Source organism: Talpa occidentalis, unplaced genomic scaffold (assembly GCF_014898055.3).
Source record: "Talpa occidentalis isolate TD23 unplaced genomic scaffold, MPIMG_talOcc4v2.1 talOcc4.15, whole genome shotgun sequence".
Classification (NCBI taxonomy): domain Eukaryota; kingdom Metazoa; phylum Chordata; class Mammalia; order Eulipotyphla; family Talpidae; genus Talpa; species Talpa occidentalis.
Window position 1 is genome coordinate 27,529,153 of NW_023601543.1, and position 15,568 is coordinate 27,544,720.

A 15,568-nucleotide genomic window follows, 5' to 3' on the forward strand; every position below is an offset into this window, starting at 1 on the left:
TTAATTACTTTCTCTAACTTGGGAAACAGCAAAAAAAAAATAATGCTGACAAATTGTAACATACGCACAGAGCAGAGACCAGAAAAGTGAAGGTGGAGAACTTTCTAGATACCCTTGAAGTAGGTTTTCAGTATGGTTGCTGAAGTTTCTTTCAATTACTGTCACCTCTAAATACCTAACATAGCCAGCCATAATAAAATATAAGAAAAAAAAATCTGTTCTAAGAGAAAATGGAAAATATTCTTATTGTCTATGTATAACTGAGCTTTCATGCCTCTAACACAAATGATTGCAAGTCCACTCTACTTGTTTTCGGATTTTCCAACTGTCTTCGCAATAATTCTCTTGATAGACACAGTTTGAGAGACAGATAGCCCTATGAGTCCCCTCCTTCCAACCCGAGGGCACAAAAAAAGAGCCACATTTTTCCTTGCAACAAACATGTTTGGAACCTGACTCCCTGCCCAGGCCTTTCTGGTTTGGGTTTGATGCTTATTTGTCCCTGTTGACAGATAATAAGCATCTTGGGTGTAACTGTTACTTGGAACAAAGGTATAAATCAGAAGGGTAGTCATGTCTGTCTGCATCATTATACACTTGCTTTCTTGTAGGGAAAAGAGTACATTACTCATTATAAGACTTCCTTCAGATTCCCAGAGCTATTGTGGGCAACTTTATTCTTTCATGCAGCTACATTCTTTCCCTGGGCAGTGCTTGTCTCTTAGTGTTGCATGCATACCTGTTGACAATAATCCCAACCCCCTGCTACTCTATAGGACCAGTTGTTGCTGGAGTGGTGGGCCTCACCATGCCCAGGTACTGCTTGTTTGGAGACACGGTGAATACAGCTTCTCGGATGGAATCAACAGGATTACGTGAGTAACTGTAGAAGGACCTATAGGATGGTAACTTCCTACTGTTGGGAAAATGATTCTTTCCTGAGCAAGGGGAAAGAGAGCAGGCTTCTTGATATTTTAATATTTCAAAGAAAGAGAAGAGATAATTTGAGGAGATTGGGGAGATCTAATACAGGTTTTTCCTGGTCTCTAATGGCAAACCAGTAGGGGGTGATGTTGGATTGAACATGCACCTTTCTTGTAGCAATGAAGCTGTAGCTAAGTAACACACTGAAACGGTCGATTTGATCAAAACAACTAAAAAAAAAAAATCCTTTGGGTACAGGAAAAAATTGACTATGAGATTTGGGGATAAAGAAATAAGGGACTGACATTTTTAGTTTTTCAACTCGTTTGTGGAGTCACACCCAAAGCCAGCTGCTTCCCAACCTATGGTTGTTTGGTGCTCTATTCCCCTTTTTGAACTAGTTAGGACCTCAGGAGTCCTGCCTTCATTGAACAGCCCCCTCTAACTTAGGCAGAAATAATCCCTCAACCTAAAGAGCTTGGGATTCTGAAATAATTAATTGCACCCTGCCTGTATATAAAACCCTCAGTTTCTATCAAAACAAGCTTGGTATCAAAGACACCATTTCTTCCCCCTTCTTTGAGAAAGCATTGTACAAAACCACATGCCACTTGTCTGTTGCTGGCAGCTCTCTCATAGTTTTTACTACCACTACTAAGGCATTGTGAGAACCACAATGTGCCTTTTACCTATATCGTGGTTGAGCAAAGCGATTTTTTTTTGTGCTAGAAAAGAAAAAGCTTAGAGAATAACATTAGAGTCTATATATAGTTTTCCTGAATTTTATATTAAAAAAAGACTTAAGTCCTTAGCGGCCCTGGCTTTGGCAGCTCCAAGGCAAGATAAGCTCTTCCCAAACTTTAGCAATATACTCAAACTAGTCCCTGATGATATGGTGGCCTATATCACAGTGGGTGGTGCCCTGTCTGACCCCACTCCTCATCACTCATGTGCAGAAACAGGCTTGCACAATGGGTCCAGTCTTAGTCAATCTATCCTGTGCAGCCATGATTAAGGAGGCAGGATGGAACTTAGAAGCTGTTGTCAGAATAAATTTTCTGACATCTGGGAAAGTCTTCGAACTCCGCAGACATGGCAGAGGCCATGGAAGTAGTCAACAAGGGACGCTGAATGCATATGACTGTGCTCTTGAAGTGCAACCCAAGATGGAGTGAAATTGATCATGGAACCGCAATGCAGATTTGGCACAGTACGCAGGACTGATGTAAGCTTGTAGAAGACTGAAGTCATATTTCTGTTCGGCACCAGGGAAACGCCACACGTTATACGTTGGAAATACAAAGCTGAGAACAGAAAGTGAATTTTCAGATTTAGGCAGCACCTTGTCCAGTGATCAGCTAGGAGGAAGAAAATGGAGTGAATCATGCACAGCAGGTAGTTTATTCAGCACTGACTATGCAAGGAAGGTATTGTGAGGGTTATAAAGAAGCATATACATGTGATCTCTGCACTAAAGGAACTGGTGACTGTGGTTTTCTGGAAAATAATGACTGTGGCCAGAAATGGCATTAAATTCAACATCTGATTGAAAATCTGCACAGGGTAGCCTCTCACCTCATGTTGAATATGATGAGAGCAGGACATGTCACAGGTCTGTTAAAAAATCAATTACATCAATATCTCCTTTCTGCCCAGTTGAATTGGGAATACCAGTGACTGGTGACCCAGCCATGGAGAAATCCTCCTTGCACAAAACAGGCTGGGTGTGCCTCTTTTGAGCTGTGTATTTTCCACCAGTAGGATTACTCTACTGAAAGTTTCCTTGACAACCAGATGCAAGTGGAATAGCACATATGAGGCTGGGTAGGGACACACTGGCTGAGTGTGTGCCTGTTAAGAACAGGACAACTCTTTTCGAGCAGAGGCTTTGGGTAGGGAAGACATAACAACAGGAGAAGGAACAGCCTTTTGTGAACACACACAGCAGAAATTTCTTGCAGTCATACCTTCCTGCTTAGGTTGTCCTCAGTGGCTAAAAGAGTCACTTTCTCAACTGTGTGAGAACTAGTCTGGACTTTAATTGAACTCAACTTGAACAAGGTCTTTCTTCATAGGATGATAGTTTTCAGAAAGGTCCAGGATCTTACTTCAACTAATAAATGACTGTTCTTTACCAAAGAGTTAAACTCAGATACTAAATAAAATTATAAATCCTAGTGCCCCATGTAAAGCTCTTGTCCCAGGTTGTGATCATTAGTTGGAAAATAATGCAGTCAGGTGTGTTCATAGCTAGAAGTGCAGCACAATCTTTGATAGGGGTCTTGGGACATTTCCCACTGATGTTTTCTTTCAAGTATAATATTGAAAAGGACTTGTATAGACGTATATAGAAAAGACACCCTTTTGTCTCTTAAGTAAGTTAAAGCTCGGAAGTTCAGCCCTAGCAACAGCCTGTGAGAGAAGCTGCTGAAACCTAAGTTCCCTTAGAAGAGGTCACGTCTCAGCTGAGAGCACAGTGGTGGTTGCTGGTTTCTCCATCTCAACCCCCGAGTTAAATTAACACCTTTCTATTGCATGGCCTTTCATCTGAGATCCTGTCTAGGAGGCTGATAGGTGCTACAGCTGACGCCTTATTTGGGCCTGGTGAGGAAGGTCATCACTCTCCCTCCTCCTCCCCTGAAACTCTAGCTAAGGCTTTCTCTCAGATCTTTGTTGGGTTTAATTCATTTAGAAGTGGGGACGTATATTGCATTAATATTTCCTCATTGATTTTCCCTGGAAGACTCCAAAGTCATGCCTCTTTCTTTTATAGCTTATCGCATTCATGTCAGTCACAGCACCGTGACGATTCTTCAAGCTCTCAGTGAGGGCTATGAAGTGGAGCTTCGAGGAAGGACAGAACTCAAGGTATAATGTCCTTTTGTCTTTTGAACCAAACCACTCGGACACACCTGCTCCTGGAGAGGTCATGGTCTGCTGAAAGAGTTTACCTGGTTGTCTGGGCAGAATTTTCAACTCCTTTTATGGTTCCTGAAAGATTGTTCCTTTTTGCCAGAAAGATTGTTCCTTTTTGCCACCACCTTACCCTCTTTAAAGTATGGCAACTCTAGTGTGGAGGATTATGGGTGCTTTGGTGGTGGGAGAGCTACGGTGACCACACCTGAGGGGAGAAATCCTACAATGTCAAAATATCAACAAAGATGTAAAATAATTGTACTTCACCAGAAAATTTAAAAATAAAAGATTCAATTATTACTAGAGACATTCTACAGGGCAAGGGAGGGGAGAGGGCAGAGGGATCAAAACAGGGGTGGGAAGAGCACAAGGGACTATGGTGATGGTTCACGGGTGAATTTGTGGTGGGAATTTCACAGGGATTAAAACCGAGATGAGAAAGCATACATTGTATAAAAATGAAGAATGATGAAAAAATATATAGTACAAAAAATTCAATTATTTAAAATGAAAAAAAAAGTCAGTACTGAACCCCCTCCTCAAAAAAAAAAAAATATTGCTGGCCTCCCCAGTGGCACAGTGGGTTGAGTGCAGCGCTGTGGGGCTGTCCGCAGCCCCTGCAGCACAGGTTCAATTACCAACCGGCCAGGGAGAAACCCACATGGCACGGCAGACCTCTCCTGTTGTGCCCACTGCTCCCCTCAGCAGTGTATTTTGGTCCGTCTGCCTGTTCTGCTCCCCACTCTGTCTCTGGTGAATCCTCTTACCTTCCACAACTCTGGCCTATACCCCAGTTCTTGTATAAAAATAAATAAATCTTAAAAAAAATATTGCTATTGTGAAGAGAATTGGTAAAGCTCCTGGATAGTTTCTCAAAGAACTGTCCAGAATTTGGCTTCCTAACAAGCTGCAGTATTATTTACATTTCCTGACTTCCATTTTGTTTAACGTTTGGCAGTGCCAGACATTGTTCAATAAGATGCAGTCTCGGTGAGTTTTCTATTTGCCCGCCTAGTGGCCATCCTCTCTGCTTTTTCATACATGTCATCACCCTACTGTTTACAGAGGAGCGTTATATCTATCCCCTGAAACCAGGAGGAATACAGTCAGGTATACAAAAGACAGACATTTTCTAGCACTTTCCTCTCTGTTAGGGCTATCTCTTGATCTGTGATTCAGGATTAGAATGATTTTCCTTTTTCTTTATTTCTTTTTGTCATTTCCATCTGATTATTTTCATCTTCCTCTGGGTGATCCCAGGACTCCTGGGGTCCCACTTGTAAGACACTCTAGAGATCTGATAATCTAACTTCCTCATTTTCAGATGAAGAACCCAAACCCAGAGAGGTGAAGTGATTTCCTCAGGGCCACACAATCAATTGATAGAATCAGGATGAAACTCAGGAAGCCAGTCTTCCCAACAACACCACACACACCACGATAGCGCCAGGCATGAGAATTCTTTCCTCAGGCAAAATAAACTCAGACACTGCGGGATACAGTTTGCTTCTGTCATTGCCATACCTTGTCCAAATGGTGGCGATGTACATGTAAAAAGGATTTCAGGAGTTAAAGGGTAGAAGGCCTGATTCTAGCTGATTGCTTCCTTTTCTGACTAGTCCTAAAATGTTCCATCTAACAGGTTCTTAATATCATCATCAGGTGGGTTAAATCACTGACGAGGGGACTGAGGGTCCTTTTCCACCTCTGCAGAGAGCTCACGAGATGATGGGGGTGGGAATATCACTTGGGCAGTGAGTCAAATCACCCAAAGGCTTTTGTGATTCCTCTCTACGTTCTGTCATTTCTCAGCAGAGGCAGACAAAGGCGGCTTGGTTTCCTGAAGCACTTTCCTTTCTCTACTTCTGGGCACAGATTCCTTCATTTTAATAGCTGAAGCGCTGAAGAGGTGCCACTTTTCAAATTGAAAAGGAAAAATAACTACCCCCATGGTCTTTATTGTTCCCCAAATTCCAATCAGGAACAATCACATCTTTGGGTGTTTCAAGTACAAAAGCAGGACTACTTCAAAGGAATCCTTTGCAGCTTCACGGTTTCCCCCACTCCAGGGAATCTGGAAACACATTACAGAAAGTTGGAGAAAGAGCAGGGAAAGGCTTCCCCTGAGACCATGTCAGGCCAGTGGTTTTGGGGGTGGTACAGGAGAAGAGAGATTAAGAGGGAAGAGGAGAGGGGTCTCCAGAGAGAAGGGAGAAGCAATGAGAAGGAACAAGAAGGCCCAAAGAAAGGAAAAGGGGCATCCTTTTGTCCCTGAACCCCCAGCTCCCCACCAGAGACACTGATTGGCTAATACATAGCAGGGACTAGAGGACCGGATATTCCTTGTCCCTTGGGGGCATGCAATATATCCCAAATAAGAATGAATCATCGACACACTAGAAATTCTGATTCACATTTTCATCCCTCCATTATCCTGTACTGCTGGAAAGCAAGAGTTATTTCCAATACGTGGGGTGGAAGGACCATATTTGAGGGTCACCCAGGTGTGATTTCAAAGCTGTCAGCTAAGAGCATCCTCTCCTTCCAGAGGGCAGATGTTTGAAATTCATCAGTGCCTCTTCTCTTGGGCAAGGCTTGGATTCAGTACCAATGCTCTTCCCTCTATCACAGCTCCTTCACTGGAGTCATGTTTCCCTTCATGACATTGAAGACATGGATTGGATCGGGTGAGAGAAGAGGGCGTAGAGCAGTTGGTAAGTGGGTGGGTAAGGGGTACAAAGAAAGAGACCCAGAGGAGGAAGCTGAGTTAGCTTGGGGGGAGGCCTTACACAGAAGTGAGAAACTCAGCTTCTCTGGAGAGCTGTCCCACTGCCCACTGCACATCCTGTCTTGTACCACACTGATGTAAACCATCAGTGCTTAACTGGCCAATTCTGCTTTTTCAATATTTGTTTCCTGTCAGGCTAGTTGTAAGTCATTTTATTATCTCTTCTCTTAGAAGGGCTATATTTTGGTTACTGTTTTCTTGACACTTGAAGCACCTCGTTGAGGCTTTGTATATATCTAGGTTTGTAGGTTGTATTTTCCAAGGCCTTACATTCTGAAAAGACTTTCCAAATGGTTGTTCTCAGTCACCTCTTGCCAGAGGTGGACATTTTCTGACTTTGTTTCTGAATTCTGGGGCTCAATAGTACTTAGTTCTCAGACCTCTAAGCTGTGGTCCTGTTTTATTTGTGATTTCTCCTTTTCCACCAACCTCTTCCACCTGTACTCCCAACCTCTACAAACACAGAAGCAAGCACATGTGCACACATGTACGTATGTGCATTCATGTGTGTGCACACAAGCACACACCAACAATTGAGCAAAGAAGTAATAAGGTTGTAGTGACAGATATGAGGGTCAGAAGGTCTGGTCTGTAATACTTGCCCTATCAGTGACTTAATGTGTGACATTGGACAAGTAACTTCATCCTCCCTAAGCGTCCATTTCTCCACATAGAGGCCTCTTCTGACCTGCTATTATCAGTAATCTCATTAATCACAAGCTTTAAAATTCCCAACAGTTGCTTCTTGGCCTCTAGATCTGCCCCTTCACTCCACAGTGTTGGAAAAGTTATATGGCGTAGAGGGAACACCATTTAAAATTTGGAGTCTAGTAGAGTTGAGTTCAAGTCCCAGCTATCCCTGCTTATTGACAAGTCATTTATTCTCCATGAACCTCAGTGTCCCTATTTGCAGAATGAGATTAATAATAAGCCTACTTTCCAGAGCTTTTGTGAGGATTAAATCAGAGAGGAGATTTCAAAGCATCTTAAAAGTTTCAGGTTAAAGTCAGATGCTATTATTGAGGTGGGGGGGGTTGTCTTTGGGATTGCCTAGGGATAGATATGGAGCCCAAGAGTTTAGGCTTTGGTAGTTGCATATTTGCCCCCCACCCCCTTCCGCAGAATTTTGGAAGTAGAGTGGGTAAACAGAGAACTAGGATTCTAAGAAATCTCCTGGATGGGCTCCAAAACCTCAGAGAGCCCCTGGAGCTCCCCTGCATTCTCTGACTTGGAAGCTTGCCCGAGTCTGTAACATACTCTCACCATCTTTTGCAACCATTACTTTTGGCATCTGAGTGTGTCCCAAGACTCACCCAAATATCCGGACAATCCTGGCATCGACAAACCTCCCTTGGGAATTGATAGCCTCTAGATGTCAAGTCATGCAGTTAAATATGACTGGGTGTTGAGGTCCTCAAAGTTAAGTTTTAAGAGTGTTTTACCTGTGTGAGATCAATAGCAGCTGGACTCTTCCAAGAGCTCCGGGGTTGCGAGTTTAACTTAATGGAATATTCTGATTATTTACTGAGCAACCGTTAATGTACAAGACACTGCACCAGGTGATGTGAAGGGGAGAAAGAACTTGGAAACAGAAGAATTGGACTTAATGTGTTACAGCCCAACACGGGCCATGGTAGTTTTTTTTTTAAAGATTTCTCATGCTTTATTTATTTATTTATTTTTTCCTTAAAGATTTATTTATTTATTTATGCAAGCACTGGATAGTCAGAAGCACGGGAGGGTGAGAGAATTCACCAGAGCCAGAGCGGGGAGCAGAGCAGGCAGAAGGGCCGAAGTACACTGCTGAGGGGAGCAGCGGGCGGCAGGAGAGGTCTGCGCGCCATGTGGGACCCTCCTCCGGTGGCCGGGGAGCAGCCGGGGATCGAACCGGCGCTGCAGAGGCTGTGGGCAGCTTCGCAACCCAGCGCTCAACTGCTGCGCCACCGGGGAGGCCCTGGTAGTTTTTTTCTTTAATGACACCGTGAACAATTTAAGGACAGAGCCGCCTTCATTTCAAGCCCTTGGACAACAAGGGTGATATAAATGTAGAAAGAATGATGCGAGTTTAGTTTCAACTTGTTCACTTCTTCTGAAAGCAGAGTGGCCCCAAACAGTCCAATTATTTGAGGTTTAGAGTGATTTGGTTGCCAGTTAATGAAGGTTGGTGCTGTTTGGTATTCTTTTCCTGCTTGCCTCATAGAGGGCTTATTCAGAGCCTTGAACCACATATTTGCAAAGTGCTTTGAGATTCTCTAATTAAATGTGCTAATTATTATTATGGTTGGTGTCATTATTGTTAAGGAATGAATATATGTGATGTAAAATAGAGAACAAAGGATGTGATATTTAAAGGGGCAAACCTAATTGGAATTTCTAAGTTAAAAAATTTAGAACTGTTACAAATGAGATCTGCTAAGAGTGAGACCATATTTCAGATTAATGAGTTGGAAATATATCCCATTACTTTTCTTAATCTCAGTAAACACCATTTTTTAGGGATTGGAGGAAAGAAGGGACAGAGAAAAAAGAATGGAAAGGAGTGGAGAGAAACATATTGAGAAGTGAGTTTATTGGAATAAGGGGAAGGTGGAGCAGAGGCAGAAAATTTGACACATTTGAGATCATCACTCAGGGTCTGGGATGACCAGCTTGAGTTTATATTTCCTTTTGCTTCTCAAACCTATGGTTTTTGACAAAGAACTAACCAGGCTGTGAATGGAGGCCTCCCTGGAGTCTCTCTCTACCTGTAAGAATCACTTGGAAGGAAGAAAAGAATACTGCAGACCTCTCCAAACAGCCAGGATGCCTAGGGCTTATAAACAAAGTTACACAGCCTGCCTTCTAAATGTCTATTCCCTCTGGGGGCTTTTTGCTAACTGTTGGATGGTGGGGTGTGGACAGAGGTAGACTCTGAATATATGTACTCTAGGTACCAAAGACAATAGGTTGTCCAATGTCAAAAGATCAGGGCAAGAATGATCTTCAAAATCTTCACTTGAGCATCCAGATGTTTGGTTGCTATGGAGCCAAAACACGCGCACATTCCCAAGGATGGAGCTGTGTGATGGCAGGCCGACAAAACATCTGGATGACAGCTTGAAATGGTGTTCATTTTTCATCTAGCTGCTGCGGCAGTTTATGGAGCTTGCCTGAGCCTCAGGTACTTATGGCAGAGGAGCTGTGCAGGCGGGAGACTCCAGGAGAGGTGGTGGGGGAAAGCAAGGGTGGTTCCTGAACCAGACTGAGTGCTTGTGCCCTATTGACCAGAGGACTTCCTTAGGAAAATTGGCTCTAATGTGTTAATATCTTCCATATTTTCTATAATAAGGGCAAAGGAACAGAGGAGACCTTCTGGCTGGTTGGAAAAAAAGGCTTCACGAAACCCCTTCCCACGCCCCCACCAATGGGCAAAGATGGGTAAGTGGAGCTCACACTTAGAGTCTTCCTGTGCTGTGCTCTGTGCATTCTCTTCATTAACCACTTTTGTATCTTCCCTGCTCTGCAGGCAAGTGGGCCATGGTCTGCATCCAGTGGAGATTGCAGCCTTCCAGAGGAGAAAAGCTGAAAGGCAGCTGCTGAGAAACACACCATAAGGTAATGGGCAGCAGGAAAAGAGAGAGCAGCAGCTTGCCAAAATTTCAAAGCTGGGGCTCCCTTTGGCATGGGTGCCAGTCTCAGCCTACACTCTGTTGGCAAGAGTACAGTGAAGTTGGTTATTTTCCAAGCTTCACTGAGTTGTGCAAAACCCTTGAGAGGTGGCCTGCTGCAGAACTGCACCCGAGGGAGGCTGGCTGCCCTGGCCTGAGCAAGACTCTTGCTTCCTGCACAGATAACACATTTGAGGGTTAATGAGGCTAGCCTTGCATACAGTTATCAGGCAGGTGCACCTGTCTCTCCCACTGTTGAGCACCTGGGCCACATACAGTGAGCCAACTCAGGTCTTTAGAGACTTGCATCTATCTAGGTAAGGCAGCAATATTGGGATGACCACCCCCCTTTCCTGGGATCTATTGGCTAGAACATCTTAGAGGGGATGCTTGTGCCATTTCTTCTGTAGGCACTGCCTCATCTCTTTTGAGGTTGGTATTGCCACCCAAATTTAGGCTGGCTACCGTTTGGTTACCTGGCTTGAATTCAGGATAATTTTTCCTATTCCTCCTCTCCATTAAAACAGTATGATTCTGAAGCAGCAATGACAGTCTAATAAAAAATTCTTCCCCACACATTTAACTCCCAGGGCTCCACTGCTTTCTTGAGCGCCTCTTGGCATCTCTAGTCTATCTTGCTTTCTTATTCTTCTTCATGGAGGTTTTGACCCTAAGACTCGTTTTTCCATTCACATATCCTTGGAAATCACAGGATTCTAAAGTAATATTTGGGTATTGCCACACATTCCTGCTCCCATGTTTTCAAGTATTTCCCAGAATAATTACAATGCCCAGTGCATCTTTGTTTCTGCAACTATCACACCCAATTCCTCTATGAAGCCTTCTTACTGAGCATGTGACTCTTGCACAGCCTCTGCACCACCCCTTGGCCCCTGCCACCTGGGCCCTGCTTCTGTACTTTTCTACTGACCAGTGCAAGTGCATAAGCACCTAGGACACACAGTCATTCAATGTCCAGGAACATTCATTCCTATGGGGAGGTCAATACACAAACACAAGGATTCAGTCATTCTGTCGCCCTTCCTCACGCCTGGACTTTTCTCTTTCTCAGCAGGAAAGGGTTTGCAATCCCTTGAAGGGTTTTCCCTTTGGCAGGGTAGGGCACACATTAGAGGTAATTATATAAAACCCATGCATTTCTAAGAAGATGTGTTGGAGTTTGCAGCAGAACACACTGTAGCTGACTCACCAGCACTGGCTGTGTGCTTACCAGTATTTTCCTGGTGTAGAGAGAGATATAGCTTCAGTCATTTACATACAATCATCTGGACCCCCTTAACAGAGGGCAAGCTTCTGTCGGTACATGGAACCAACTGAAGAAGCCAGTTGACCCAAAGTGGATTTGACTTCTGATCTTGACCTCATTAGCACTTGTGCTTTAATTAGAATGTTAATTGACAACAATGGCCTTGGTAGGCTGTGAATATCACAAATGCTCAAGATGAGCACTCTTAACAAATTTGAGAAGGCTTGACCTAAAACCAAGAGCTCCCAAACATCTCACTTATGTCTCATTAAATGTCCTATGCCAAGTCACCCAGTAACACCACCTATTTTAGATTCTATTCTAGAATGTTTTCAACTTATAATGAATTTTCAGGTTGACTCTTAGTGATACAGACCCAATTTACAAAAGGTCTACAATACCTATGAATGCCTCTCATGTGCTTCCACTATCTTGGGAGTTGTTGAGGGAGAAAGTGGAAACCTTTAGAGAGTCCTGTGGGGGCAGACAGGGAGGAAGGAATGATTCTGTGAAAGAGGGCATGGCTTTTGCAAACTGACTATAGGGCTTGCCTCCCAGGTAGCTCCCCATAACTCCTTCACGTCCCCAAATATTTACCAATTTCCAAGCCTTGCTAAAAGTTATCATTTCGTCTGGTTGCTTTACGATTTTATCAACTGGGATTCATATTGGGTTTCAAGCATATGTCTGGGAGAATAAGGGGTGAGTATCATAATGAAGGTGAACTGAGATAGATATTCAGGGGGACATGGGAAGTTCATTTCGAGTAGGACAAGGAAAAATGGGCAAGTTGACAGTTTTGAAGCATGAAGCGTCATATTGAAGGACTTGGGAGAACACCAGATCGGTGGATCCTGGGAGATGCGTGAAGGGTGAAAACCAATAAAAGGGTAGAAATGTCCGTTTAGATCCCACTACTCTTAAACCATTGCTTTGGGCTTTCCTTGAACTCAGAGAATGGGAAGAAATCTTGCCTTCCCTTCTCTTGTCAGGACCTAGAGCTTCTACCAGAGTTATAATATAATTCTACCTGATGTTGGTTAAATCAGCCTTTGTGGACTAACCTAGAAACCTGGCCTAAATGTTTAGGGCAGTCTCATCAGCTCTTTGCAGATTTTTGTGATCAGTCCTTTATCATTAGTGTTGGGTGCAAAAATGTTCTCCCAGTTGGTGGGGTTTCTCTTTGTTTTTGTTATTGTCTCTTTTGCTGTGCAGAAGCTCTTTAATTTGATGTAGTCCCAGCTGTTTATCTTTGCCTTCACTATCACTGCTTTGGGTGATGTGTCTGTAAAGATGTCTTTGATGTGCAAATCACGTAGTGTTTCGCCTATATTTCCTTCTATGTATTTTATGGTTTTAGGTCTTATGTCTAGTTCTTTAATCCATTTTGAGTTGATTTTTGTGTATGGTGTGATGATGAGATTCAACAACAACAAAGAAAATAATCCAGTCAAAAAATGGTCAGAAGAGCTAAAAAGAAACTTCTCTGAAGAGGAAATGCAAATGGCCAACAGGCATATGAAAAAATGTTCAGCATCACTTGTAATCAGGGAAATGCAAATCAAAACTACCATGAGATACCATCTCACACCAGTGAGAATGGCACATACTAAAAAAACTAGCAACAACAAATGTTGGCGAGGGTGTGGAGAAAAAGGAACTCTTCTGCACTGTTGGTGGGAGTGCAAACTGGTCCAACCACTATGGAGAGCTGTGTGGAGATTTCTGGACCTACTAAACATAGAGCTTCCATATGACCCAGCAATTCCACTCCTAGGTATTTACCCAAAGGACACAGAAACATCAATTCCAAAGAGCACCTGCACCCCTATGTTTATAGCAGCACTATTTACAATAGCTAAGCTTTGGAAATAACCCAAATGCCCAAAAATAGATGACTGGATCAAGAAGATGTGGTACATATATACCATGGAATATTACTCAGCATTCAAAAAAGATAAACACATGCAATTAGCAGCAACATGGATGGCGCTGGAAGGGATCATGCTCAGCAAAATAAGCCAGAAAGAAAAAGAAAAATACCGGATGGTCTCACTCATAGCAGGAATCTAGAAAACTTAAATAAGGGACCAGGAAAATGAATAACTATAAGAAAGTGAAAATCAAAATCAACAAAAAACTATGAACCAGAGACACTCTATGAGGGGTAGAGGGCGGAGGGGAGGGATTGGGGTCAAAATAAGGGGGTTGCAATTGTATGGGGAATACAAAAATAAAATTTATTAAAAAAATAAATAAATGTTTAGGGCATACCTCATTAGTAAGTTGAAGGCTACCTGTATATTAACATGTTACCGTTTTTATTAAATTTGTAAAAACCCTTGTAAATAGCAGCATCGAATTACACAAACCTGACAAGTATAATAATGCTTATTTGTTCAATGATTCAGGAGAGTTTTGCAGGTTATAGTGCGTTTATGGAGTAGAATGGTGTTGCAGGGCTTGGAATAGTTCATGTTAAAATCCTGTGACAGGTCTAGGATGGAGAAGATATACTCACTGTTTTCTCTTTCTCCCACCCAGGAGCAAAGGGTTCTGAGATTGGAATCTGCTTTTGGTGAGGCAATGGAAAAAGCTCACCCCAGTTCAACACATTGTTCTGCCTGGGCAAGAAATTAATGAGTGACTATACCTCGGAGGATGACCAGTCTCCAGGGTTATTCAAGTCCAGTGTAAGGGGGCCCCGGGGAAGAAACTTTAATAAGCTTTGCTCATAACACAGCTATCACCAAAAAGGCCATTTGAATGTAAACTGCAAGTTAATATACATAATTAAGTGCTTGGAGAGAGGGGGCTATTTAGAAAAGAGAATTGTTTAGCCACAAGGTTCAGGAAAAGTTGGGGCGGTACTACCCTTGGTCTAAGATAAGAAGGTCTGTATTTTCATTGAAAAAAAAGTAGGAGGCACTTTGTTTTCTCTTTTAATTCATTTGATTCTCTAGAAAGTATTTAATGAACACAATTTATAACTCAAATACCATTAGATTAGTGCCAGGAAAAAAATCTTCCAGCAAACATACATCTGAATCCCAGTCCACTGTGACCTCAGTTGGCTGGAATGTGTAGGAATAAGGGGGAGGAGATGAGTCTGCTTAATTGTGTTGTTTGGATAACTGAGGCTAAGAAGTTCCTTGGTCTGCATATTGCTTACTATTCAAAATATTTCCAAAACTGTCTAAGGAAGGAGAATCTAGGCAGCGTTGAACTGTCCTGGCTAAGTGAGTATTGTACTGAAGCCTCAGGGCCATATTCTGAACATGACTGAAGAGATGTGAGAGATGTCAGGGTAAGATACAGAAATCGCTGAATTAACTGAGCAATTCCCTTAAAGTTTTGTTCTTTTTCTCCCTTCTCCTGCCCACCCTGCCTTTTAAGTTTCTATTCCTACCCTTAAAATAAAAAAATCCCCTTGAACATTTGTTTTACTTTATACTGCTGGTTTTCCAGATTCTACTTTCAAGGAGTTATTGGCAGTGGCTTGCCAGTCACATGGACCAAAGCAGTGAAGGCTTAAGACACAGGCATGTTTAAAATAGTTAAGCAAGCTTTTCCTCCCTTTTATTATAAAAAATAATCTCTTTATTAAAACAGTGGAACCCAAACATATCAGCCAGTAAAGTAATTAATTCTTTTAGAGCAAGCCTTTTTAAAGAAAGAAATGCCTAAGGTATAATTTGATACCTTTCTCACTAATATTTAATATTCAATTTTTCCATTATCAACTCACCCTGAACCTGAGCTTAAAGTCAAAAGCTCTTCTCAGCAGTACCCCCTCCACCTCCAGTGGAAGGAAGCACCCCAGGACTAACCTCTTCACAGAAGCTGACTTCTCTCAACTGTTCTATTTATGCTAAAGCTGTTCGAGAGCTGCAGAAAAGGCTGAAGTTGCCTTTTAGTTTCTTTGATCGGAGTTTGTAATTCCCTTATCTGGACATAGCAGAGAGGAAGGAGACACAAAATATCATCTTTTACTTGTGGTAAGGTCTCAATAAAAAAGCTGAAGTT

The 15,568-nt window shown here is 42.6% G+C and overlaps 1 protein-coding gene across 1 annotated transcript in view; it reads left to right on the plus strand.

The window, feature by feature from the left end:
• GUCY2F (guanylate cyclase 2F, retinal) overlaps nt 1-14,200 on the plus strand; it is a 98,761-nt gene extending 84,561 nt beyond the window's left edge. Inside the window, exons 16-20 of the mRNA XM_037512086.1 lie at nt 777-875; nt 3,698-3,792; nt 9,957-10,045; nt 10,134-10,222; nt 14,087-14,200. Coding sequence (XP_037367983.1) covers nt 777-875; nt 3,698-3,792; nt 9,957-10,045; nt 10,134-10,221 — 371 coding nt within the window. The 3' untranslated portion in view covers nt 10,222; nt 14,087-14,200. The remainder of the gene's footprint in view (nt 1-776; nt 876-3,697; nt 3,793-9,956; nt 10,046-10,133; nt 10,223-14,086) is intronic.
• Nucleotides 14,201-15,568: the final 1,368 nt, after the last annotated feature.